The 22,703-nt window shown below is 58.2% G+C and overlaps 1 protein-coding gene across 2 annotated transcripts; it reads right to left on the bottom strand.

Annotated features, from left to right (window-relative positions):
• Nucleotides 1–189: 189 nt before the first annotated feature.
• On the bottom strand, nucleotides 190–17,874 carry IL2RB (interleukin 2 receptor subunit beta). 2 transcript variants are annotated; one of them, XM_036891385.2, is made up of 10 exons: nucleotides 17,684–17,874; nucleotides 14,444–14,564; nucleotides 13,885–14,002; nucleotides 13,014–13,092; nucleotides 10,639–10,744; nucleotides 9,051–9,199; nucleotides 7,780–7,945; nucleotides 7,063–7,183; nucleotides 5,635–5,719; nucleotides 190–2,740 (listed from the first exon to the last, which is right to left on the bottom strand). In XM_036891385.2, the coding sequence occupies exons 2-10, from the start codon at nucleotides 14,529–14,531 to the stop codon at nucleotides 2,006–2,008; spliced, it is 1,647 nt and encodes a 548-aa protein (XP_036747280.2). In that variant the 5' UTR covers nucleotides 14,532–14,564; nucleotides 17,684–17,874; the 3' UTR covers nucleotides 190–2,005. The 2 variants fall into 2 exon arrangements, with proteins under 2 accessions (XP_036747280.2, XP_036747281.2); XM_036891386.2 differs by having other exon boundaries at nucleotides 13,885–13,999; nucleotides 17,684–17,872.
• Between the last annotated feature and the right edge of the window lie 4,829 nt (nucleotides 17,875–22,703).

The following is a 22,703-nucleotide window of genomic DNA, read 5'->3' as shown; positions in this document are numbered from 1 at the left end:
GGAGAGATGCAGAGGTTTCCTAGTTTGCACCAGGACACACAGCAAATATCTGGGCTCGGAGCTTGGATCTGACACCCCGGCCAGGATGGAGGAGTCTTGTGGCCCATAACATACGGCATTGTATGGTGAGAAGTGGGACCACGGGGTAATTAAGCTCCTCCATGGTCAGGATCCAAGACGCAGACAAACTCAGGAAAGGGGATTTTATTTTGGACATAAGGGAAACAGGAATCCTGAAGGAACAGTAGTAGCCCCCTGGGCAGCAGGAGTCTCTGCACCAACAGCCCAGGACCCTCTGCTAACCCGGCTCAGTTCCTCTCTATCCTTTCAGGGGCGCTTTCTCCACCTGCTCACAGAGGCCAACACGTTCTTATGTCCTAGACTGAGAGTAATCTGATTGGTCAGCTCAGGCCCAGCCTCCATGATTGGACAGAGCTTCTGTTCTCGTCACCTCATTGGATACTGGGCAGCCTATGGGTTGGCTTGTGTCAGGTGCCCAGTCAACTGCGAGCAGAGTCTGTGAGTGAACACCAGCATTCTCCCAGCTCAGTTAGCTGGGAGGAGGTCCTGGCCCCCGTTGAGATTCCTGGGCAAGGAGGAAGGTTGTGACAGACGCCCCAGGTGTGATCAGTGTCAGGGACAGAGGAAATGAAGTGGAGGGGTAGTGGGGGCACCGAGAAGGAAGAGGCCAGCCCTGTGGGAGGGGGAGGACTGCCGAGTGAGGGCACGAGCCTCTCACCGGAGCGAATATGCTGGAACCTAGTGCGCCCGGGGCTCTTCCTCTCCAAGTCTTGACCTTAGAAGGATGAAGACCCCAAGGGTGCCCCTGTGAGATGGATGGTACCCCCTGTGTGAAGGCTGCTGGGCGCAGGGTGCCCAGACAAGGTGGTGCCAGATATTTACTAATCCATCCAGGGAATGCAGTGGGGTGCTAAGTACAATCTGTCAAGTGCAGTGACTGGCGATGTCCTTCTGGAGGTGGTGTGCCAGCCCCCGAGCTGCGGAAAAGGCCTGTCTGGTGCAGGGTGGAGTGGGTGGGGCTCAGGGATGGGCTGCCGTATAAGCCTGTGAAGCCATTGTGGAAAGATCCAGGCAGGGTCCACGTTGCTGGGGGGTTTGTGCCGATTCCTGGGCCACAGCATTAAGGATGTGGTAGCCAAGCACCCAGAGGTCACATTGATCCCAAGGCTGAAGTGACAGGGCTACTTCTCCAGCCACCTTGTGACCCAGAGAGCCTGTCCCTCCAGCAATGAATATTGAAGTTTGTGCACATTAATAGAGGCAGTGTCTCCCTCCAAGGGAAGTGAAAGTGACACTTGAAGGATAAGGAGAGTTTTCCACCTAGTTGAGGAAGGAGGGGGCACCCCAGGCACAGGGAGCATGTGTAAAGCTATGGGGACACAAGGGAGCTCCACGTGGCTCAGTAGGACCATTGGGAGGGTTTCAGAAGGGACTGTCCCAACATGGTGCTGGAGGGGCAAAGGCCAGGCCAGGAAGTGGTGCTGAGGGCCGTGGGGAACCATGGGGAGGTTTACCCAAGGGGCAGCATAGCCACATTTTTGTTTTGGAAATAGCACGCTGCTGCCCCCACAGGGGTGGGAGGGGTGAGACTGAGGCAGGAAGGAGTGAGGAGGCCGGAGCTGAAGACCCCCGGAGAACCATGAGCACTCTCCCTGAAGAGTAGCTGCAGGCCTGGAGAGGAGGGATGCTTCAGAGGCAAACCCCTTGGACCTCCGTGAGTGATGAGCGGGTGGGGGAGTCAAAGTGACACCCCCACCCCCACCCCGCAGTTCCTGGCTTGCGCTGCAGGACCAGGGAGCAGCAGCTGAAGTTTGGAAGTGAACAGCCAAGTGTGCAGGGCTGGGTTGGGGCCCTCTGAGCCCAGACGTCCAGGGGGCAGTTGGATACAGGACGTCACAGGAGTGGATAAGCCTCGGGGACAGACTCCTCAACTGCGCCTGGTGCAACAGTGGGCAGCCACCTACCTCCCACCCCTGGCCTCCGTCTACACCGAGTGAGCTGGGTCCCGATCCTGGAGCTCCTGGAGGGACAGGTAGGCGTCGGTGTTGAGGGTCAGGCAGGAGGTGGGGGCCCTGGGCTGGCCTTGTCCGAGATGACTAGCCCAGGGGAAGCCTGCCCCCTGCCCTCCCGCCCCTCCCAGGGCACGCTCCAGCGGTGGCTGGGAGTCCACCAGGTCCGGAGCTCCTGGGGACGGAGGCCCCAGGGGCTGGGTAGCCTCATCTCGGGGCGCTTCCTCTGGCAGGGAGGGGGCCAGACTTTCTTCACCAGCCCCAGGGACCCCTAGGGCAGTGTCTGAGGGGCCTGGGCCCCTGAGGAGACTTGGGGAGAAGAACAGCAGGTGGTCCCCGGGGGGGAAGGTGCAGTAGGCATCGTCCTGCCCTGGTGGAGGCAGCAGAGGCGGGGGAAGAGACCCCTCCGGCGCTCCGGGCCCACCCTCACCGGGCTCCTCGGTGCAGGGGTCATAGGTGAAATACACCTGGCAGGCCTCAATCTCCAGAGCGTCAGGGAGGTGGAAGAAGAAGTAGCCCTGGTTGGTGAAGCAGCTGGCCAGCGAGTGGCCGCTGGTCTCGGATGGGGGCAAGGGCGCCCCCTTGTCCTGCTGCAGCAGGAGCAGCTGTGCGGCCTTGGTGTCCCTGTCCATCACCTCCAGCGGGGAGATCTCCGGCGCCACGCCGCTGGGGCTGAAGGAGGACGAGGGGAAGGGCGAGGAGAGCCACTTCTGCCAGGAGAAAGAGCCGCGGAGGGTGAGTGTGAACAGCTCCTCCACACCTTCAGCACCGACTCCTAACCCCTCCTCCTTCAGTGATCCCCTCAGGGCTGCCCCCCCTGAGAAGCCCTCCCTGACAGTCCCTCCCTCCCCACACTGGCTTGGGGACCCCCCTGCTCAGCCCGGAAGTGTGCTTGCCCACAGGCCCTCCTGCCCGCTGTAGGTGCCCAGTCCATGAGTGTCTGTTTCTTCAGCACCTACTGTGAGCCTGGTGCCGCCCTCGGTACCGAGGACACAGCAAAGGGTTGAATCCTGAGTGTCTGGTGGGGACTGGTTAGAGACTGTGAATCAACCAATCAATGCCAGAGGGGCCCTGAGCACACATCTTGGGCACCTCACTGATGCCCGGAGAGGGGGTGTGCCTGGCCCTGATCACACCGCCAGCTGGTGGCACAGCTGGGATCCAGACATCTACTCACACTGCTGTGGGAAAATATCAGGTGGGGAGCTAATGCCCCCCAATTCTCCTGTCCCTCCCAGTGCCCTGCAGTCCTCACCTCCATATCTTTCCTCCCCAGAGAGAGGAAAGAGCCTATCAGAGCACTTCTCTGTTGCTCTGGAGTCCAGAGAGCCCTGGTGAGGAGTAGGGACACCCAGGTTCCAGTCCTGGCCCTTACTTTCACTCGCTGTGTAAGCCTGGGCAGGTCACTGCACCTCTCTGAGCCTCAGCTTCATAACAGTTTGCTGCCTCTCTCCTGACTTCCTCCCTGTGGGCTGGCAGGGAGATGCCAAGTAGAAAAGCAATGGTGATAACACTTGGCACAGGTGAGATGCAGACTACCTGCAGAGGTGTGGGGAACTGCAGACCCCTCAGGGTAGAGTGGTGGGGATCTTAGGTGGGTGCACTTGAGAAGGCCACCAGCCCTCAGTCCTGGAGGCCCTCGGCAACTGGGCTGTGGTCCCCTGTGCACAGGGACCAGGCCTGATGGGTTCCCTCTGCACACCTGTGCCCTGCACAGGGCCTGGGGGCCCAGTGAATATATTTCAGAAGGGTTAATGGACTAGGAGAAACATCTGGTTCTCCCTGACCAGGGTGAGTTCCAGGGACTGAGATGCCTGTTATACACACGTGTACACACCACTCAACAAAATCCACACCTTCCCCCAAACCAGGAGTTTGTGTTACAGGAGAAAAGGCCAAGGGAAAGAGGCAGCAAGGGCGACCTAAGCATAGCAAAGAAGGGTAGTGGCCAGGAAGAGCAGGATGCTGCAAGGGAGGGCCGGGGCTCCCACATTGGAAGAGGCAGCAGGGGTAGGGCCAGCCGTGCGGAGCGTGCGGCCAGGAGGGGAGGCCAGTACTGTGTGCCGGGCCTCACACGGCCCCTCAGAGGTGTGTGTGGTCAGCCACTTCCTGGGCCTGGGCCTCTGTCCACAATGCCTGGAAGTGGATGGGTGGGGCACACAGAGAAACTTGCCTCACTTCACACATACACTTGCACACTGGCATGCACACTCCCAGGTCCTGGGCAGGGCAGTGGTGGAGCAGAGGGTCCTGGGGTGGAGAGAGAGGAGCAGACCTCTCAGTCAGATGCACAGAGAGTGGGGTTTCTCTTGGCCGGTCCCAACCTCCAGCCACATCATGCATCCCCAGGGCCCCAGGATGCCTCCTCCACACACTAGGCGCCTAGGTCTGGGAATGGTGTCATGGGAAGATAGAGTGTTTGCAGCTCCCCAGGAAGGAGCCCAGTGCCACCTCCAAATGTCCCAGGCCCATAGAGTCAAAAGGACTTCCCTCTGGAAGAGGGCTGAAGGTGTATCTAGTCCAGCCTCCAACCAGTTCCAATGTAGGAATCACTCCTGCCATATTTCTGACACATTGTCAGCCAAAGCTTGCTTGAATGCCTCTATTGATGGGGAGCTCATGACCTTTAGTGCTGAAGAAGGAATTTTAAGGAGAAACCTTACCCTGCATCAAGAGTATGGTAGGTAAGGTATCCCAAGTCTTCCAAGTTTTCCAAAAAATTCCAGAAGGGGCCTGGATCAGCCCTCATAGAGAACTCCAAAGCCAGCTTGTGGTCGCTCTGGGCCAGTATGGCTTTCTGGCCCCTCAGCACTCCCCCTGACCTCCCCGCAGCCCCAACCTGAGCTCCCCCCGACCCCCAGACCCAGGGAGCCTAGACAGTAGGGTGGGAGAAGCAGCCCACCCCCTCCCCCTACTGCTTGAAGCTCCTGTGCTGAATAGGGGGAGGGCTGGGGGGAGACAGTAAGCCGTAAAGGGGCTCCGTGTTACTGCGCTGTGGGCCTGCGCTTTTCAGGGGAATCTGTGTTTCCTGACTGCAAATGGCTAGAGGACCTTAGCCCCTGTGACAGGATATGGAGCCTGCCCAGGGGTCTTCTGTAGGGGCTGAAGGAAGCACTGTGCCCCCGGAGCGGATCTGCACATGTCGTGGGTGGGGCAAACTCGTCCCTGGCAAGTCCTGCTCAGCCAACAGTTGGTGACAGGAATTCTAGCTAGTGTCCCTTGGGCACTTACTGTGTGCCAGGCAACGTTCTCAGAGCCATCCATGTAGCAACACATCTCCTCCCCATTTTACTGGGGGAAGCTGAGCACAGAGAGGTTCTCTGACTTGCCCAAGGTCTCAGAGCAAGGATGGGGCAGAGCCAGGATTAGAACCCAGGTAGTCTTGCTCAGACAGGAGGTACCATTCAGTCTGAAAACACTGGTGCTAGAGCCAGGGAAAGAGGCCCCCAGCAATCGGGGGGGGCTGCTCACGTCAGCATTTGTCGCCTCTCCCTCCGGCTCTGCCTCCCCAGCCACTCACACCGCTGCCCGCCCTCCAGCCAGCCCCAGGCGACCACTGGGTACAGAAGCTGCCTACTTCTGTATTCCACCCCCAGACTCCTACCTGGAAATCTCCTCCATGCTCTGAGCTCAGCTGGGAAAAGAACTCGGAGGGGTCTGGGATGTGACACTTCAGAACCTTCTTCAGCCTGAACAGGGGAGAAGGAGGGAAGGAGGGTGAGAAGGGAAGGGGGACACGGTGTTCTGCCATCAGTGCACAGCTCCAGGGCAGGCCACGCAGCCACGCCACCTTCATTTGTTTACAGTGAGTAGTGATTGAATGCCCAGCAAGGGAGGGTACTGTGCTGGCCAACGGGGATACAAGAACAGCGGGCAGAGAAGGTCCTGCTCACAAGGAGCTGACATTCTCACGGGAGATAGACACAAACCAGGTGTGCAATTTTACCATTCCTTCTGTGGAGACGAAGAGGAGAGTTTTACGCAAGAGAAGAAAGTGCGGTGGGGGACCACACAAAGCCAGAGTGGTCCAGGATGGAGATGGCTGGAGCAGAGTGAACCAGGAGGAGGTGGGGAGGAGGGAGGCCAGAATGCGGGCCTCCTAGTCAGGGCTGCCATGGATGGTGGTTCAGGTTGTGTACCACCCCAGGGCACGTTGTTTTGAAGAGGTGGTGAGTGATGGCTGAGTTCCAGCCCATGCTCTGCTTGCCAAGCTGAGTGCCCTGCTCTCTGTTGCATCTGCCCCAAGATGTGTGCCACAGCCTCAAAGCCCTAAAAAGCCTGGCAGCCTTACTCCCTTCTGGTTTCTGGCCACACTGGCATCCCTGCAGTCTCAGATCCTGGATTGCTGCTCCCTACCTCCTACCCAGGGCCTTTGCACCTGCTGTTTCCTCTGCCTGGGATGCATCTTCATCCCCTCTACCCTGCCTGGTTAGCAACTCCTTCAGATTTCAAGGGAATCATTTCCTCAGGTATGCCTCCCCTGGCCACGTCTCAGCTGAGGTTCCTCTCCCTGTTTCTGCTCCTGATCTATCTGGTACCTTCCTTCACCACCCTAATCACACCACGTCACTGTATATGTGTATAATTAATAGCGTCTGCCTTCCCACACAGGACTGTGAGCTCCATGAAGCCACTCATTTGCCCTTGTGTTCCCAGCACGCAGCACCAAGCCTGGCACTGAGCCAGGCTCAGAAAATAAAGGAATAAACAAGTGAATGCCCAGCCCTAGATAGACCCACAAGGACCCACACATGCAGACGGCTGCATGTGCACACACCCACCCAACTCCTGAGAGCAATGCTCTGGGCAGAGCCCCGGGGCTTACCCTCCCTACTCCCCTCAGCTGGCTGCATGATGGTCCATCTTTGGGGGTGGATCACAGGGAAAGGCCAGGTGGTAGGCAGGAAGGACTCTTGGAGGGCAGAGAGAACACCGGGGTGTCTGAGTGGGGGTCTCAGCCCAGAGCCTGACCTGGCGAGGGGAGGTATGTGGGTCAGGCGGGGCCTGACGGGTGGGAGGGGAGTGCTCTTACCATGGCCCCGTGTACCGGCAGTTAGCCAGCAAGCAGACTAGGATGACGAATCCTAAGGCGCCGCTGAGGCCTATGAAGATGTGTTCCAGCCACGGGAGGGTCAGAGTCTTCTTCCCAGGGCCTGTTGGGCAGGAGGAGAAGCAGGAGAGGGGTTAGAGAAGCGCCTGCACCCACCCAGATCACTCTAGCATCCCCCTGCCCCCAACCAGGTGTAAAGGGACAGGCTGACCTCTGACCCAAGGCCTTGACAGGGTCCCAGCTGGCCCAGCAGACCTGCTGTGTGCCACACCAACATGGGGCGCGGCATGGCTTCAGCACAGCAACGCTGCCTCAGTATCATGGCACCCATGGTAGAGATGAAGAAACGGAGGCAGAGAGGTAAAAGCAGCCCACCCTGACCCTGCAGAAACCAGGAGGTTGAAATTGCAGAGCGGAGAAACTGTAAGAGCCTTTCTGGCCTCCCGACTAACTCACAAAGCCATGGGCACATCCCATCCCCTCACGGAGCCCCTGTTCCCATCTGTAAAATGGGCACAATCATGTCCACGCTGCCCACCCTGCAGAGTCACATCAAGTGAGCCAATGATGGCAGATGAGTATCAGTGGAGCGGAGCTCTGTACCCCACCTTAGGCCTTCCCCACCAGCTGCCCAGAGCCACAGCCCAGCCACCCCCTCCCCGTCCCAGCTCTGTCCCCATCCCTGCTGCCCACTGGTACCTGCAGGCCTTGTCCTGAAGGCCAGAGGTTCGCTCCAGGGGCTCCAGGTCTTACGGTTTCCTTGCTGGGACCTGACCCGCACTTGAAATTCATACATTGTGTCCGGAGTGAGTGTCTCCAGGGCGATCCAGTGCTGGTTCTGCCTGAGCCTCCTCAGGGATTTCTCCTGGTGCAGAGACAGGGCTGTCAGGGCAGAGGAGACCCCCTGCCTACCTCCCCCACCTGGGCAGGGCCGGCCCGGAGGCTGAGCAAAGCAGTGCCTTCCTTTATCCCCGCTTGCTGCGCCCTGCTCCTCTGACCCCCACCATCCTACCCAGTTGCTGAGGTCCCGGACCCCAGGGTCATCCTAACTCCCCCACCCACCCACTGCATCCAGGGCCCTCCACCGATCAGCTGGATCCATCTCTGGAGCCTTCTTCTCTCCTCTCCTCCTGCCTCCAAGTCTGAGTTCCCACCCTTGGTTCCGTGCTTCCATCCTCGCTCTGCTATAGTCTATTCACATGACCAGAAAGAGAGATCTTTCCAGAAACCTCTCCCACCTCTGGAGCCCTCTCTTTGCTTCTGTCTGGTTGCCCGGACACACAGGCACTGTCTTGCCTTTGCAGAGGCTGTTTCTACTGTTTGGAAAACTCTCCCCAAATGTTTGCAGTGTGAGCTCCTTCTTGACCCTTAGATCTCAGAGTGACCTTCCCTGGTCACAGGTGTCTGAAGTCAGCTGTTCCGGGACCCCCCACAAATGCAATGTCCCATTTAATTTTCATGATGGTGCTTAGCAATGCCCCTTGGTCTGTGTTTCACAACCGTCCTGCCCCCACCCCACGTAAGTTCCCTGAGTGCAGGGAGCTTGTCAGTCTCATCCTCCACTCTCCCTGGCATCCAGCACATAGTAGGTACTCAGTAAATGTTGAGTGAGTGGGCAAGCCCCTAAAGGAATGAGTAAGTGACTGAATAAGGGCAGATCCTCAGTGGACCTGGACCATGCTGGTTTTGGGGAGTGGGAAGGTGGCTTCCCAGGGCCTCTGGAATCTCACAGAGAGGGCAGTTGCCTGCCTCTTGGCTATGTAAAACTTGCCCTGGTGCCAGCCTAGAATCTGCCACCAGCTGGGACTCGGTTGTCAGGAGGCACTTGGGGGAGGGAGGCTGGAGCAGGCAGTTCAGAGGAGAGGCGGGGGCTGCCTGGGGGCTGCTGTGGCTTTGCTGAGATGAAGGATGGACAGGGGGCCAGGACCGGGGGAGGACCAGGGCAGGCTGGCACTGGGCCGTGTACTCACCTCCCAGCTGTGGCCTGGGAACCTTGTCTGGGTCTCAAATTCCAGGTATCTTTCTATGTAGTGGGAGAACTGGGAGACCTTCCAGGTTATGTTGCATCTGTGGGTCTCTAGGTGGGTGACTTGAAGGGAGTTGGGGGCCATCAGGCGAACTGGAGGCAGAAGAGAGGAAAGGGGAGCAAGCGTGGGGGATGCTGGGTCGTGACGCTGAGATGATAACGCGGAGAGGTGCCCCCGCCTCCACCTTTGCACCTGCCACTCTCCTTCCCGGTATGCCCTTCCCCCAGGGATCCGCAGGTTGCCGCTCAAGTAGCGCCTGTTTGGATAAGGCTTCCCTGACCACCCACTGCTCTCTCTACCCACCCCCACCAGTTTTATTTTTCTTCCTAGCACTTATCACCACCTGACATGAAATAGCTGTTTTTGGTTCTTTATTCGTCTTCTGTCTCCCCCACCAGACTGTGAGCTCCCCGAGGGCAGGGACTTTGTTCTCGGATGTATCCTTGGTGCCCAGAACACTATCTGGCACATAAAATAGGTGCTTGATTAAACATCTGCTGAATGGATAAATCAAGGCAGCCTTTCTCTGCACTCAGAATTGATCTAAGAGTTTTACATGGGTCATCTCATTAATTTAATTTAATCCTATTAATCTTCATGATTATAAGATTTTATTATTCTGGAGTTAAATTGATCAACGTTTTTATAATTCAGAGAGTCTGCAGTACTACACAAATACTAAGTTAATGTTTATTGAGCATGCACTATGCACTTTCTGTATCCTGGCTCACAGACACCTTATAACAACCATGTATGGCAGGTAACTGATTATACTCATTTTACCGGTGAGGAAACGGGGGCTCAGACATGTTAAAATCTGCCAGTCAGATCACACTCAGTTAAGGCAGGGCTACATTTAGAACCCTACCTGGATCTCACCGTCTGCCCCAGCTCTTCCCTAGAGATGGTCTCCAAGGCTTGGGGGGAGGGGCAAAGGGCTAGGGATGGAGATGGGCACTCAGTCATTCAACAAACCTCCCCAGACCACTACTGGGATCAGGCTAGTGCTGGGTACTTGGAATGGAGACATAGGGTCAATGAGGCAGCGGTTTTGCCCTCAGGGAGCTCACAGACCATCATGAGACAATGATGACCCAGGACATAAACACCCTGAAAGAGGAGGTACAAAGGGCTGGGAGAGTCTAGGAAGGCCTCCTGGAGGAGGTGACCCTTCATTGAGCCTTGAAGAGTGAAGGGGACATTCTCCCCATGGAAAGAGCCTTGCAGATAGTAGGGCCAGCATGTGCAAGGGCTCAGAGGCATGGAGGGGCACAAGTTGCATTTGGGTGCTGGCCTTTGGTTGTTGTAGGAATGTGGGGCCACAAGGAGAGGAGAGTTAGAGAGAGAGAGGGCAGGGTCCTGAGCAGCCTTGAATGCCAGGGTAAGGAGTGGGACTTCATCCCTAGGGTAGTAGACCATGAGAGGCCACGTGCAGGTGTGGACAGGCACTAGAATAGGAGGGACCGCAGAGGGGAGACAGGGAAGGAGGTGCCCACTGTAGTTCCAGCCCCACCTGGGGTTCCTCACTCACGGTTCTCAAAGGGCTTGAAGTCCTGGGTTGTCACCATTCTCCACCTCTTCCCTTCGAGGCACAGCACGCTCATGTTAACGACGTCAGCCCTGGTCAGTGTCTGAGACTGCAAAGGGAGGGCAGCGGTGTAATGCCAGCAGCTGGGGGAGGGCAGAGGCCCTCAGGAGGAGGACAGGGGAGGCCAAGAGGGGAGACCAAGGCTACAACGAAGGTGGAACCCCTCCACATGCTCCCCCATCTAAGGCAGGGGCAGCAAACTTCCACAAAGGCTCAGAGGGCAGTTACTTTTGGCTTTGCAGGTCATGTGGTCTCTGCCACAACTACTCCACTCTGCTGTTGTGTGAAAACAGCCAGAGACAACATGTAAGAGAATGTGCATGGCTGTGTGTCGATAAAACTTCATTTACAAAAACGATGACAGGAAGAATTTGGCCTATGAGCCTTAGTAGTTTGTCAACCCTGATCTACAGTGAAGTGAGAGGGAGTTCCCCATCACAAGAGGTATACAAGCAGGATGAGCCCTCCAAGAAGGGAGAGATCTGGAATTGTACCCATGCAATGACTTTGAGTGTGAAAACCTCTGCCCCCACCATCTCCTCCCACCCCCCAGCTTTTCTGGAAGGAAGTGGCCAGGTATCGAGCCTCTCCTGTGGGCAGGCCCTGCTCAGGTGTCTTAGACACTTCTTGGCTGATTCTCCAAGCCGTCCAGACCCCTACTACAGGTGAGAAACCTGAGGCTGGAGCTGGTTAAGGGACTTGCCCAAAGTCCCCCATCTGGTCAGCAAGGGAGTCCAGATTCAAAGCCAGGTCTCTGCAGCCACAGTCCCGCCGAGAGAATGTGGCTTCGTCCCTTCACACCCGACCAAGGCTGCCGAGGGAGCAGCTTATGGCGGCCTGCTCCCCGTGCAGAGGGCAGCCCTTCAGGAGGCAGGTTGGGTGCAGGCCCCGTTAGGATCTGGGGCCTGGGGTCTGGAGTGGTGTTTTGGGGCCCAGGCCCCCGGGCACAGTCCTCCTGACCTGCTGCTGGGTCCACTATGAGCAAACCTTGAACCTAATGGTCAGAGTTCCCAAAGCTGGGAATAATTCCTCCCGCTCCATTCCAAGGACCTCGCTCCAGGCTTCATCCGGCTGATGGGGGACAGTTTTCCCAGATGGCAATGGTATCACCATCATTATTACACTATTGTTGTTGTAAAGATGCCTGTCATACATTCTGTTGAGCACTTCCTCAGTACCTGGCCCTCTTCTAAGCACATCACGTGTATTGCCTCATTAGTTCTCTCCACACCCATAAGATGGCCACTGTTACTATTCTTGTCCTACAGCTGAGGAGACTGACACACAGAGAGGCCTAAGGACTTGCCTAAGGTCATACAGCTAGGAAATGGTGCAGCCCAGACCTGAAGCCAGACCATCTGCAGGGCTCCCAGGTCGGGCAGAGTAGTCTGCTTGCAGAGGCAGTGCCCAGATCAATTGCACCATGGGAACCCATATCCACATTCTCCTACCCCTTGACAATGTGTACGACCTGGTGATGGTTGGAGAATGGGACCTGGGCATCTCTGGTGTCCATTGCTGCCAAGAAGGGTTTGACAGACTATAATTTAATGCACACCCACCAGGACACAGCTATGCACCCTTCAAAAGCAGCCTAGTGCAGAGATGGAGGGCCTGGCTGGGTGCTGACAGACAGACTTGGGTTCAATCCCAGTTCTGCCACTCCCTGGCTGACCTTGGGCAGGGACAGCACCTCTCTGAGCCTCAGTTTCCTCAGTGGTAAGGAGGGTGGCTTGCTGGCGCCCACCCGCAGAGTCACAGGATCCACTGACAGTACTGTCAGGTGCATGCTCTGTTCTGGGTGGTGTTCCCAGTGCTTTAACCTCAGAACAATCCTGCAAGGCAGGTACCATTATCATTCCCATTCACTGAGGGGAAACTGGGACTCAGAAGTTGCTCAGTGTTCCGCAGCTGGTACACAGCAGAGCCAGGACTGGAACCCAGACCTGCAGCTCCCGAAACCCCACTTTTAACCGCACACCACTCTGCCCTTGAAGTCAGATGGGAGTGTTATTAACACTGGATGCTCTCCCCACATGATGCGTTGTACAGAAGCATTGTGGGACCCGCAGAGCATGGAGCACACAGTGGGACCAGAGCCAGGACCGGCAAGCCTCACACACAGAGCCCTGGCCCCAGGTCGGGCCCGGTCCAGCCTTTGGACACTGCTGTCTTTCCTTCTGCCTCCCCAGCCCCAGGCAACCCGCTCTGCCGCTGTCCCTGGCCGTTGGGCCGGCCGGGCCCCGCTCCTCGCTGGAAGGACAGCCCTCTGCGCCCACCTGCACCCTGGGCCTCAGCCCTCAGCTTTAGCTACTCACATCTGGGGATCCAAGGATCAAGTTACAAGTCCAGGATGCCGGCCTCACCGGGAGCAACTCACAGGACCTGTTCCAAGGCCTTTCAAAGCAAAAGAATCTCTTAGAAGAAAAGGAGGGGCCCCCAGAGCTGGCCCTCAGGTGGTGCCCCATGCGGCCAGGCTGTCTGGGTGCCCACCTGAGCGTGGGTGCCCCTTCCCTCCCTGCTGCACCTCCCTTACCTCTCCCTGCCCTCCCCATCCCAGCCTGGCCCCAGGCAGCCTCAGTGATCTTCTAGAAACAAGCAGTTCAGACACTTAAAGCCCTCCAGGCTTCCACGGGGCTTGACTGGGCCTTTGGAGCCCTGTAGGATAACCACCCACCAGAAGCCAGAACCAAAACCTAAAGCCCCCTTTGCCACTGCCACCAGGATGTTTAGAACACGGCATCGTCTTCACTGACTCCCTCCCAGCCCGTCTTCCCAGCCACGCCCCAGGCCCCTGACCCCACCGCTGCCCTAGGAGTCTCAAATCTCAGGCTGCTCAAAAGGCTTGGGGAACCCCTTTCCTTCCCCCATGCCTCTGAAGTCGAGTCCAGCCTTCTCAGCAGGCTCTCAGCCTAGTGTCCCCAAACTACCTTGTCATGTCCAGCCCCTTCCACCGAGCCTGGCCCCCCACACCACACTCCTACATAGGTTCCAGGAGTGTAAATATCTGACTCCCACATTTTCCAGATTTCTGTGATACTGAGAGTCTGTGGGTCCTATCAGCCCAGGATTCTTAAAGTGCAGCTATCTTGGAGTCTGAGATTAGGATTCCAAGAGTCTAAAAGTCCGTGATTGTAAGATCCTGCCATGCTGAGATTCTGCAGCTGCGCCGGACGACCCCACACTCACCGTTTATCTGGCTGTGCGTGGATGTGGCAGGACGTGGCCTGCTGGCCCCCATCCTGGCTCCAGACACAGGAGATGTTGGCTCTTGAGTTATAGAAGCATGAGAGCTTGGACGTGTCTGCTGGTGAGATGAGCTGTGAGTGGCTGGCGGCAAGATGCCCACAGCCCTCTGGGGCTTGCCCACCACCCCTGCTTCCCTGTACCTGGCGCCTATCAGAGGAAGAGGTAGGCAAGCCTGACAGGCAGAGAAGGGGTTAGTGGACCCACTTCAGAAAGGACAAAATTGAGCCCCTGAGCCTGCAAGGTCCCACAGGCAGGCCAAGGCAGGGCAGTATCTTCCTGTGGCTTGGAGAGGCATGTGGGTACCGCGGAGGCAGGATGGGGGAACCGAGGGGGGAGATGGACGGCTGATCTCTGATCCCATTGCCCCCCAGCCCCTCCCCTGCCTCTTTCCCCTGCTGACGGATCTTCTGCCAAGAAGCAGGGGGCCCTAAGGGGTTCTAGAAGGGTGCTGGCCTCCTTCCCAAGGGAAAGCACAGCTGTTCAGCTGCCTGGTCCTCACCATTCATCACTGCGGATGCCCGAGGTACGGCCAGGGGCAGCAGGAGGGCAAGGAGGGACAGCTGCCAGGACAGAGCAGGGTCTGCCATCACATCCAGGGCTGGGAGCTGGGGAAGGGGTCCCTGGAGGGAAGAAGAAGGGGAGGAGGTGCAAGTGAGCACACAGCCCTCCCCACGCACACTCTGGGAGGCAGGCTGGGCCCCTCGCACTCTGGGGGTGCCCTCTGCTCCCCACCATGCACCTGCCCACTTCTCTGCTTCAAAAATGCTCACACACTTCCTTCAGAGATTCAGGGGTCCACACGTTGTCAGACCTGAAGAGGCCCTCTGAGCAAGCCCAACCCCTTGCTCAAAAGCTGGGGAAACAGACCCAGGAAAGAGAAAGAGCTGCTTGTGTTCATACAGAGAGGCCAACACAGAGCTGAGATCAGAGCCCACCTCCTCCCTGCCCTGCTTCCCCCTTAACCACACCAAGAAACATTCACTGAGAGGTTCCAGTATGTCAGGCTCTCTTTTAAACTCTTTAAAGGGAGCAATAAGAGCATCTGCTTGAGATACTCTTAGTATCCCCATTTTCAGAGGAAGGAACTGAGGCACAGAGAGGTGAAGTCACCTAAGGTGACACAGCAGATACGGGTCAGATGTGAAAGCTGTGCCAGGGCAGACAGCCTGAAGCCCAGGCAGGGGCCCTCTGCTCCTGTTACTTCCCTGACTACAGCTCCCCACCCACCCAGACAGTTCACACCCCACCCACCCAGACAGTTCACACCATCAATAAACATGTTCTGATTAGCTCATAGCAATACTTGCAGTGGATACCGAGCACTCACGCTCTACACACACTGGCTCGTCTGTTCTGCCCAGCAGCTCAGGGGGTGGGCGCTTGCATTATCCCCTTACACAGATGATGAGACCAAGGCTTCAGGTCCTTAACCTGCCAAGGTCACGTGTGCAGGAGAGGCCGAGCTGGATCCGTCCCCAGGCTCCCAAGGCCTGTTTGCTCATATTATTCTGCCTGTGCTGACCCCAGCCCAGGCACTGGTCCCAGAGGGATGGCTGACAGCTTCCCTGCCCCGGGCAGTCAGAGCCCAGCAGGGGCACAGGCCGACTGCAGGATCCGGCCTGGGTGTGGAGAGGAGCTCATAGAGGTTCCCATGGGCTCCTGTTTGCCTGGTCTGCTGTCTCTGTAGGAGGGTGAGCCAAGGGTTGGGCTGGTTGTCTCTCTCTTTGTACCTCCAACAGCACAGGGTACAGGCTGGGACCCCAAAGGGTGCAAAGTCCAACACGGTCTCCCAGCAAGTCCTCTGTGCCGCTTGTTCCCTGACTTTTGACCCAGGGGCTTAGGCACCACTGATTCCCTGGAGGGTGCTGCCCATGGCCAGGCCCCAGCAAGCAGGGCAACCCCATGCCCAGGACAGAAGCTGGCACAGAGCCTCAGGCTGAGAGGAGGAAGGTGGGGGCAAAGCTGTGCAAGATCACAGGAAGGTCAGGGCCAAACCACAGCCCAGCAGCCGCCAGCCAGGCAGAAGCAGCACAGTCTAGAATGAGCTCCCTGCCCCCCATAGCCAGAATGTCCAGCAGTGTACACCAAGTGGGCCAAGCCTGGGGAGGAAGGCCTGGAAACGGCCAGAGGGGGTCAGGGCTCCTAGCAGTCACTGAGGCTGCACCCTTCTGCAGAGGAGGAAACTGAGTTTCAGAGAGGGTAAGGAACCTGTGCACGGTCACAGAGCAAGGAAGAGGCCCAGCCTCGGGGAGAGCAGGTGGGACCTGAGCCCCAAGCACCCTCTGTCCTGGTTCTCATCACACCCACACACCCTGCCCTTCATGAGCAAAGCTGCTCCCACTCCCTGACTCATTAGGTCCCCACCACAGCCCTGGGAGGGGGGTGTCAGCATCCCCATTTGATAGATGCCAAGACCAAAGCTCAGGGCTGTCCAGGGGAACTTGATTCAGAAGTCATCTGATTTCAAGTTAGAAGATGATGCTGATAATGGCAGTGATGATGGTGAGGATGACAGAGAGGAGAAGGCGGTGGGGACACGCTGTCCGCTTGCCCTCGGTGCCCGGCACTGTCATGAGCACTTTGCACGGGTTACCTCATCCAGGCCACGCAGCAGCCCTGTGAGTAGGCGCTCTTACGGCTCCTTTTCCCGGACGAGGAGACTGACGCACATGTAAGGCTCTTGCCCAGGCTACGTGGTGGGTAGAGCCGGGACTGGAACCCAGTCAGACACAGCCTGAGGCCCCACCAGGGCTGACATTGCGGGGTGCATGGGGGCTGAGGGAGAAGGTGACGCAGGACAGAAGCCAGAGACCCTCCCCTGACCTCTGAACTTGATGACCTTCTCCTCTGGTGACTCCCTAGCCCCCTCCCCACCCACACACCCAACACGCACATAGACAGGGCTGCCCCTTGCTGTATATCTCCAGGAGCACCGCCCTCACGGGACTCAGGATCCTGGCTGTGGGGGAAGGAAGGGGGCCCTCGGGGATGGCTCTGTCCCTCGGCCACCCTACCCGCTCCGTGCTCCGGGCACCACTGAGGCTGAGAGGGAAGATAGCACAACCTGCAGGCAGCCCCAGAGATGGAGTCCATCCCCCTGGTGGTCCTTGGAGACACCACTGGCCTGCCCAGCCACACAGCCAAGTAAGGGACGAATCTGGACTCAACTCAGGGCTCTGGCCTCCAGACCAGGGCTCCCAGTGACCTCCCAGCACACCCCACTTCATAGCCGGGTCCAGAGGGGCCGTCTCTCCTCCCTCCCCCGGCAAGCCACCCGAGGAGCGCTTTACACAGGGGCCTCCCCAGTGGGGCCCATTCCACAGATGTCAGGAGGCGGCTGCATCTCTCCCACCCACATCCCGCGCCCTCTCTGGCACCCTGAGGCTCAGATGGTCATCCTCCTCCTGGACCCTCTGGGCTGGGGAGTGGGGCTCAACCAGGGCCCGGGAGGCTCCTCACCCCGGAGCAGCCTCCAGCCTCCCCCAGGGTGGGCTGCGAAGGAGCGAGAGCCGAGCTGGGGACCAGGAGCCGGGGGAGCAGGGCCTGCTCCAGCCCCAGGAAACTGAGATGAGGCTGGGGGTGAGCGCTGGGAGAGGGCGGCGCAGGCAGAAACCGCCTTGAGTCTGTGCCACAGCTGATACTTATCCCCAGGACCTTCATTTCAGCCCCTCTGGCTGGGGGCAGGCGCTGGGAGGGAGGCCCCTGGATTCAGAGGGACCCGGCAGGCGGCGGGTGTCACCTGGCTGAGACATGGGGCTGCGGCGCGCTCTCTCCACTTCTGTCCGCTGCTGGGACCGCAGCCATCTCCCCAGGGCCCTGCTCTGGGTCTGCCGCCCAGGTAGCAGCGGGCTGCTGGGCCGGCAAAGACTAAAACCCCAGGGCCAGCCCACTTCCTGTGCAGAGGACGGAGGGGGCAAGGCTGGGGGTGAGGAGGTGGGAAGATGAGGCTGGTGAGAAAGCCTGAAACTCCCGGAGCACCTAGGGGCCCGATAAAGATCTCCCTCCTCCGCTGGGGGCGGGGCACCGCGGGGGCTGTGGCGGCAGACGCACCGTTCACGCTCGCAAGGAGGCACCTTGCTGCGCAGCGGCCCGAGGGGGTGCGGCCCCTTCTGTTCCCACCCCCATCCGCCCTCACGGAGGCCCCCCCCCACCCGGCCTCTAACACCTTCATCCAGTCACACGCACCCACTAACGCCCAGGCCTCACACCAACATGCCCCTTCGGATGTCCCCGAGCGCATCTTGCCCGACCCCACCCATCCCTCGGAGGCATCTTTCTCACCCAGCCTTCCAGGAAGCCCCTCGCTTACTTTAGCATTCAGAGGTGACTATTTGCAGGGGCTTTTTGAACAATTTAATGGCCAGTTTTTGAACATTCTAGAACCCCCCTGATCCTCTCAAGTCACAGTTCCTAATCCCTTTTTCTCCCTTTAGGGGAGGGAGTGTGGGTCAGCACGGGGCTTTTTTTTTAATAATGAAAATTTATGGCCCCCTCTTTAGACAGGTTCACGTCTATTCAGTGTCACAAGTCAGGGAGCCGTGAGGGTCCGTCCAGCGTCCAGCAGCAGCAGCTCCACTTTCCCCCTTTCTCTTGATTCTAATGGCCCTGCTTCCCCGGGCGGGGGGCCGGGCGGGGGGTGGTTCAGCCTCTGTGTCTTTCAGAGACGGGAAGAGGGCGAGCAGGTGGCGGGGTGGGAGGGCAGGGCCACCTGTCTGCGTAGAAATGAGAAGGCAGAACTGAAGCCCCTCGGGCCTGACCCCCTGGGAACGGGAACTGGGAACAGAGCGAGACCCAAGCTCAAGGCCTCGTGGAAGCCACGCGGCTGCCTTCCTGGGCTGCCATGTCCGCGTCCACACCACAGAACGAGGTGGTACCGGTTCCTGCCCCGGTGCTGCGCGGCCTGAACAGCAGGAGTGCCTGGAGCGCCTCACACCACCACGCAGAGCAGGCGCCCGATAAAGATAACCCCACCCCCCAGCTCCCGGGGCGCAGGGCTTTCTGGCTGCAGAAGGGGGTAGTAAACACAGCCACCACAGAGCCTGGAGTGATAGCCAAGATTTATTAAGCCTAGAATATTTCTGGAAGCTTCTCAAGAAACTGGGGAACATGATTCTCCCGGGGAGGAAAGACAGAGGAGGAAGAGATAGGAAGAGGGTTTTCACTACAGACCCACTCGTGCCACCTCAACTTATTTCCCGCCCCGAATTAAATGAATTCAGTTAAAACTTTTCCAAACACATATAAAGGCAAAACTACATCTCCAGGTGAAGCCAGAAGTCACGGACCCAGCCTGTAACAAGCAGCCACTGCCAACAGGTTTCCGCCGGGAACAGCTGCCCTGCCCCGCATGCATTACCACTCGGGACTCTTCCTGCTCATCCCTCCTTCCTTTTTTTCATTCATCCGGCAAACATTTGCTGAGCACCCAATGTCTCCCAAAGGCCAGGCGCAGACAAGCCTGAGGTGATGGCACTGGCCTGCCTACCTGAGCAGCATGCAGGTGTGCAGGCGCTGGCTGCTACCCAGGTGAGGGAGGGGTGGGGGCCCTAAGCAGCCCTGTGCCTGGGGTTGGGGTGCAGCACATGCAGCCGTGGGGAGCTGCGTGGACAGGGGGCTGAAGGAGAAGGCCAGGAAAGGGGCAACCCCCACACTCACCGGCCCGCACCCCAGGCCGCAGGTCCTGCCAGGAGAGCTTCAGCATTGCCCAGCCTTCGCATCCGCCACCTAAAACCTCACAGCTGGGGGGCACATCCTTCTAGCTGGGGGCACATCGTGGAACCAGGGAGAAGGCAGGGATGTGTCCCCAGGCCCCACTGTGCCCCTCCCTCCTGGGCAGCTGCTAGATTCCATATACCAGTCTCCCTTGCAGTTGGCGGGGCCCCATGACCCAGTGGCCAGTGGGATGTGGGTGGAAGTGATTTAGTCCAGGCCTAAAAAACTCACCCTTGACCCTCCTCTCTGTGCCTCCCCGTCCCCACCCATGACTCCCCAGAGGAAGCCCTTTGGACTCTAACAGGAGCCAAGATGCACTTCTGCTGGGCCGGGCCGGTGAGCCCTGGAGGCTGTTGTTTGGGCAGTCAGTGGGCATCACCCCAAGTGACAAGAAGGTGGGCCGGGGCCCGAGCTGGACAGTCAAGCCAGTGAGGGTGTGGGAATGCCCAGGCTTCGGCCCCGAGCCTCCGGTGGCAACCAAGTGCACTTTAAGCCAGTGCTTTAAGCAGACCCCACCCCTGCCCCAGCTGCTGTCACCCCCCAGCAGCCCCCTGGCGGCCCCCCTACTGGCCTCCCAGGTTCCATTCCTGACGTTCTCGGTCTATCTTCCACCCAGCCGCCAGAGCAACCCTTCCCAAACCCAAATCAGGTCCCTTCACTGCACCACCCGCTTTAAAGCCTTCCGGTAGCTCCCAGTGCATTTATAATAAAATCTGCACTCAGTCTTGGCCTCAAAGCCTTGCACAAGCTGGTCCTGTGTCATCTCTGAATTTTCCTGCAGCTCAGGCATTGTTGATGTTTAGCAAACACGCCGAGCTCTCTGTGCCTCGGGGTTTTGTACGTGCTGATCCTCACTAGACTGCTCTTTACAGAACTAGCCCCTTCCGGCCCGTTTCACAGCCAAGGAAACAGGCTCGCAGGGCACCCAAACAGAATGCGGCAGAGCCAGGATTAGAACCCTTAGAACCAGGGCCTGTCTGACGGAAGACATCAGTTTCTCTCTGAGGTAACCTGAAGAGAAATTGGGAGCTTCTCTGGGGTCAGGGTCCTAACAGAGGCCCCTTGGGCCAGCCCAGGCCTGTGTGTCGGAAGTTCTGGGGACAGCACCCAGCCTCCTCTCCCAGCAGCCAACCACCAAGCTCATCAACCGTAGTTCCTGTAACTGCCTCTTCCACACCCTCCACATGCCCGCCGTCCCTCCCGCTACGTTCACAGTGTCCTGCTGTGAGCCAGCTTCCCTGCACCCCAGCTCTCATGGACACAGGCCCAGCAGCTCGACCCCAGTGAACCCTGCCCCCACCCAGGGACCCGCCTCCATAGGAGCTATGGGACAGGCACATGCTGGGGTCTTCTGGCTCCCAAGTCCCTCTCTGACCATGAATTTTTCACTTGCCCATCACAGGACTGCCTCTTCTGGGGGTCAAGCCAGACTGCCAGACCCCCATGCCCTCTTCTGCCCTGGCATCTACCAAATGCCCCCTCCCTCCTCATTCCCCTTTCCTCCCATTCTGGGGAGACTTCAGGTCCGGGTTGCAGCCTCCAGGCTCCTGTGCGTCTTGTCCCCAGGGATCCTCTCTCCGACCCATGCCCAGGCCCACACTGGGACTTTGTCATCACTGTGATTTGGGCCAACCCAGACCCCTCAAATTGCCACCTCCCCCCAATTACTGCTGCCACCCTTTTCCTCTCTTTAGCAGTGTCCCCATTAGGATTAAGTCCAGCTGTGTGTGTCAGAAGAGAATAGAAGAGGATAACAGGGGCCTAAAATAAGAGAGGAGTTTATTTCTGTCTCCTACAACAGAAGTCCTGAGGCAGGCAGTCCAGGGCTCCTGGAGGGGCTTTATGATGTCGGCAGGATCCAGAGCTAAATCTGTCTTGCTACTGGGGCATCTTCAGTATCTTTGTTCTGCCTCATGCAGAGAGCTGCTCATGCTCCATTCACCACATCAGCATTCCTGTAGCTGAAAGCTGTAGGAAGGAGGGAAGAAGGGCGTGCCTCCACCTGTTCAGGACCTTTCCCCAAAGTTGCCATTGAAGCGTCTAACTTACATCCCTTTAGCTATAACTGAGTCACATGACCAACCTAGCTGCAAAGGAGGCTGGGAAATAGGCCTAGCTATAAACAGAGGGTACATAGGCAGAGGAGGGACCATTAACTCTTTCTGCTGTGACTGTCCTCTGCCATCACAATGACCTCCACGATCTCCTAGACCACCATCCCTCTTGGCCTCCCTCCCTGCCTGGCTCAGCCTCGATGGCACAGTTGCTCATCAGGCTGATACGCTCAAACCCCCCCTCCTGTCTTTGAGTCCCACCCCTCCCAGGTGCTATGCCCTGCCTTCTCCCAAGTCAGCAGGTAGCCAAGTCCCCAGCTGCCACAGCGCCAGGCTTCACTAACGACCAGCTGCAAGTCCTGGTCCCTGGCCAGGAGGCAACGCCATGCATGATTTTGCATCCAACCCCCAGCCTGGTTCCCCCTGACTGTGCTCAAGTGGAGAGCACAGAGTAGGAGGGAACCTCGGGACGAGCAGAGCAGGACAGGGAGAAAGAGGAGTCTGGTGGCCGAGCCCTGAGGGCCCTGGTCGGAGCCGACCTCTCTGCCGCATCCATCATCCCTGGACGCCCCACCCACCAGCCCCCCCACAGAACGTGGCCATCCTCTGAGGCTCTGCCTCCCCGTCGTCCTGCATTTCCAAGCCATCACCCTCACCATCTCTACTTTGCCACAGCGTCACCTTGCTGGCCTCCCAGGCTCCAGACCGGGATAGCCGTGTTCTTCGGTGTTCCTCTGGGAATGGCTGTTCGTTGGCCACTTCAACTCCAGCACCCCGAGGAGCTCATGTCCCACACAAACCATGCCTTCCCACAGAAAAGCATTCCCTACTCTGGTCTCTCGCCAGGACTGCTCCAGGGAGACTGGCTGTCCTGCTTTTCCTGAGCCCAAAGGGGTTTCCAGGACACAGGACACCGCTAAAATGGGGGTAAAGCTGGTCACCCCATTCCCACCCCACTCTTCCCAGACTAACTCTGCTCCCCAATTCAAAACC

The sequence above is a fragment of the Manis pentadactyla genome, chromosome 10, assembly GCF_030020395.1.
Source record: "Manis pentadactyla isolate mManPen7 chromosome 10, mManPen7.hap1, whole genome shotgun sequence".
NCBI lineage: Eukaryota > Metazoa > Chordata > Mammalia > Pholidota > Manidae > Manis > Manis pentadactyla.
The sequence above is the reverse complement of the archived record's forward strand: the minus strand, read 5'-3'. Positions and strand labels throughout refer to the sequence as shown.

Coding starts and splice junctions, on each gene's coding strand:
- IL2RB (XM_036891385.2), bottom strand. CDS start 14,531: ATGGCAGACCCTGCTCTGTCCTGGCAGCTGTCCCTCCTTGCCCTCCTG. Junction 14,003..14,443: donor GGCATCCGCAGTGATGAATG/GTGAGGACCAGG, acceptor TCATCTCACCAG/CAGACACGTCCAAGCTCTCA. Junction 5,720..7,062: donor TGCCGGTACACGGGGCCATG/GTAAGAGCACTC, acceptor TCCCCTGTTCAG/GCTGAAGAAGGTTCTGAAGT.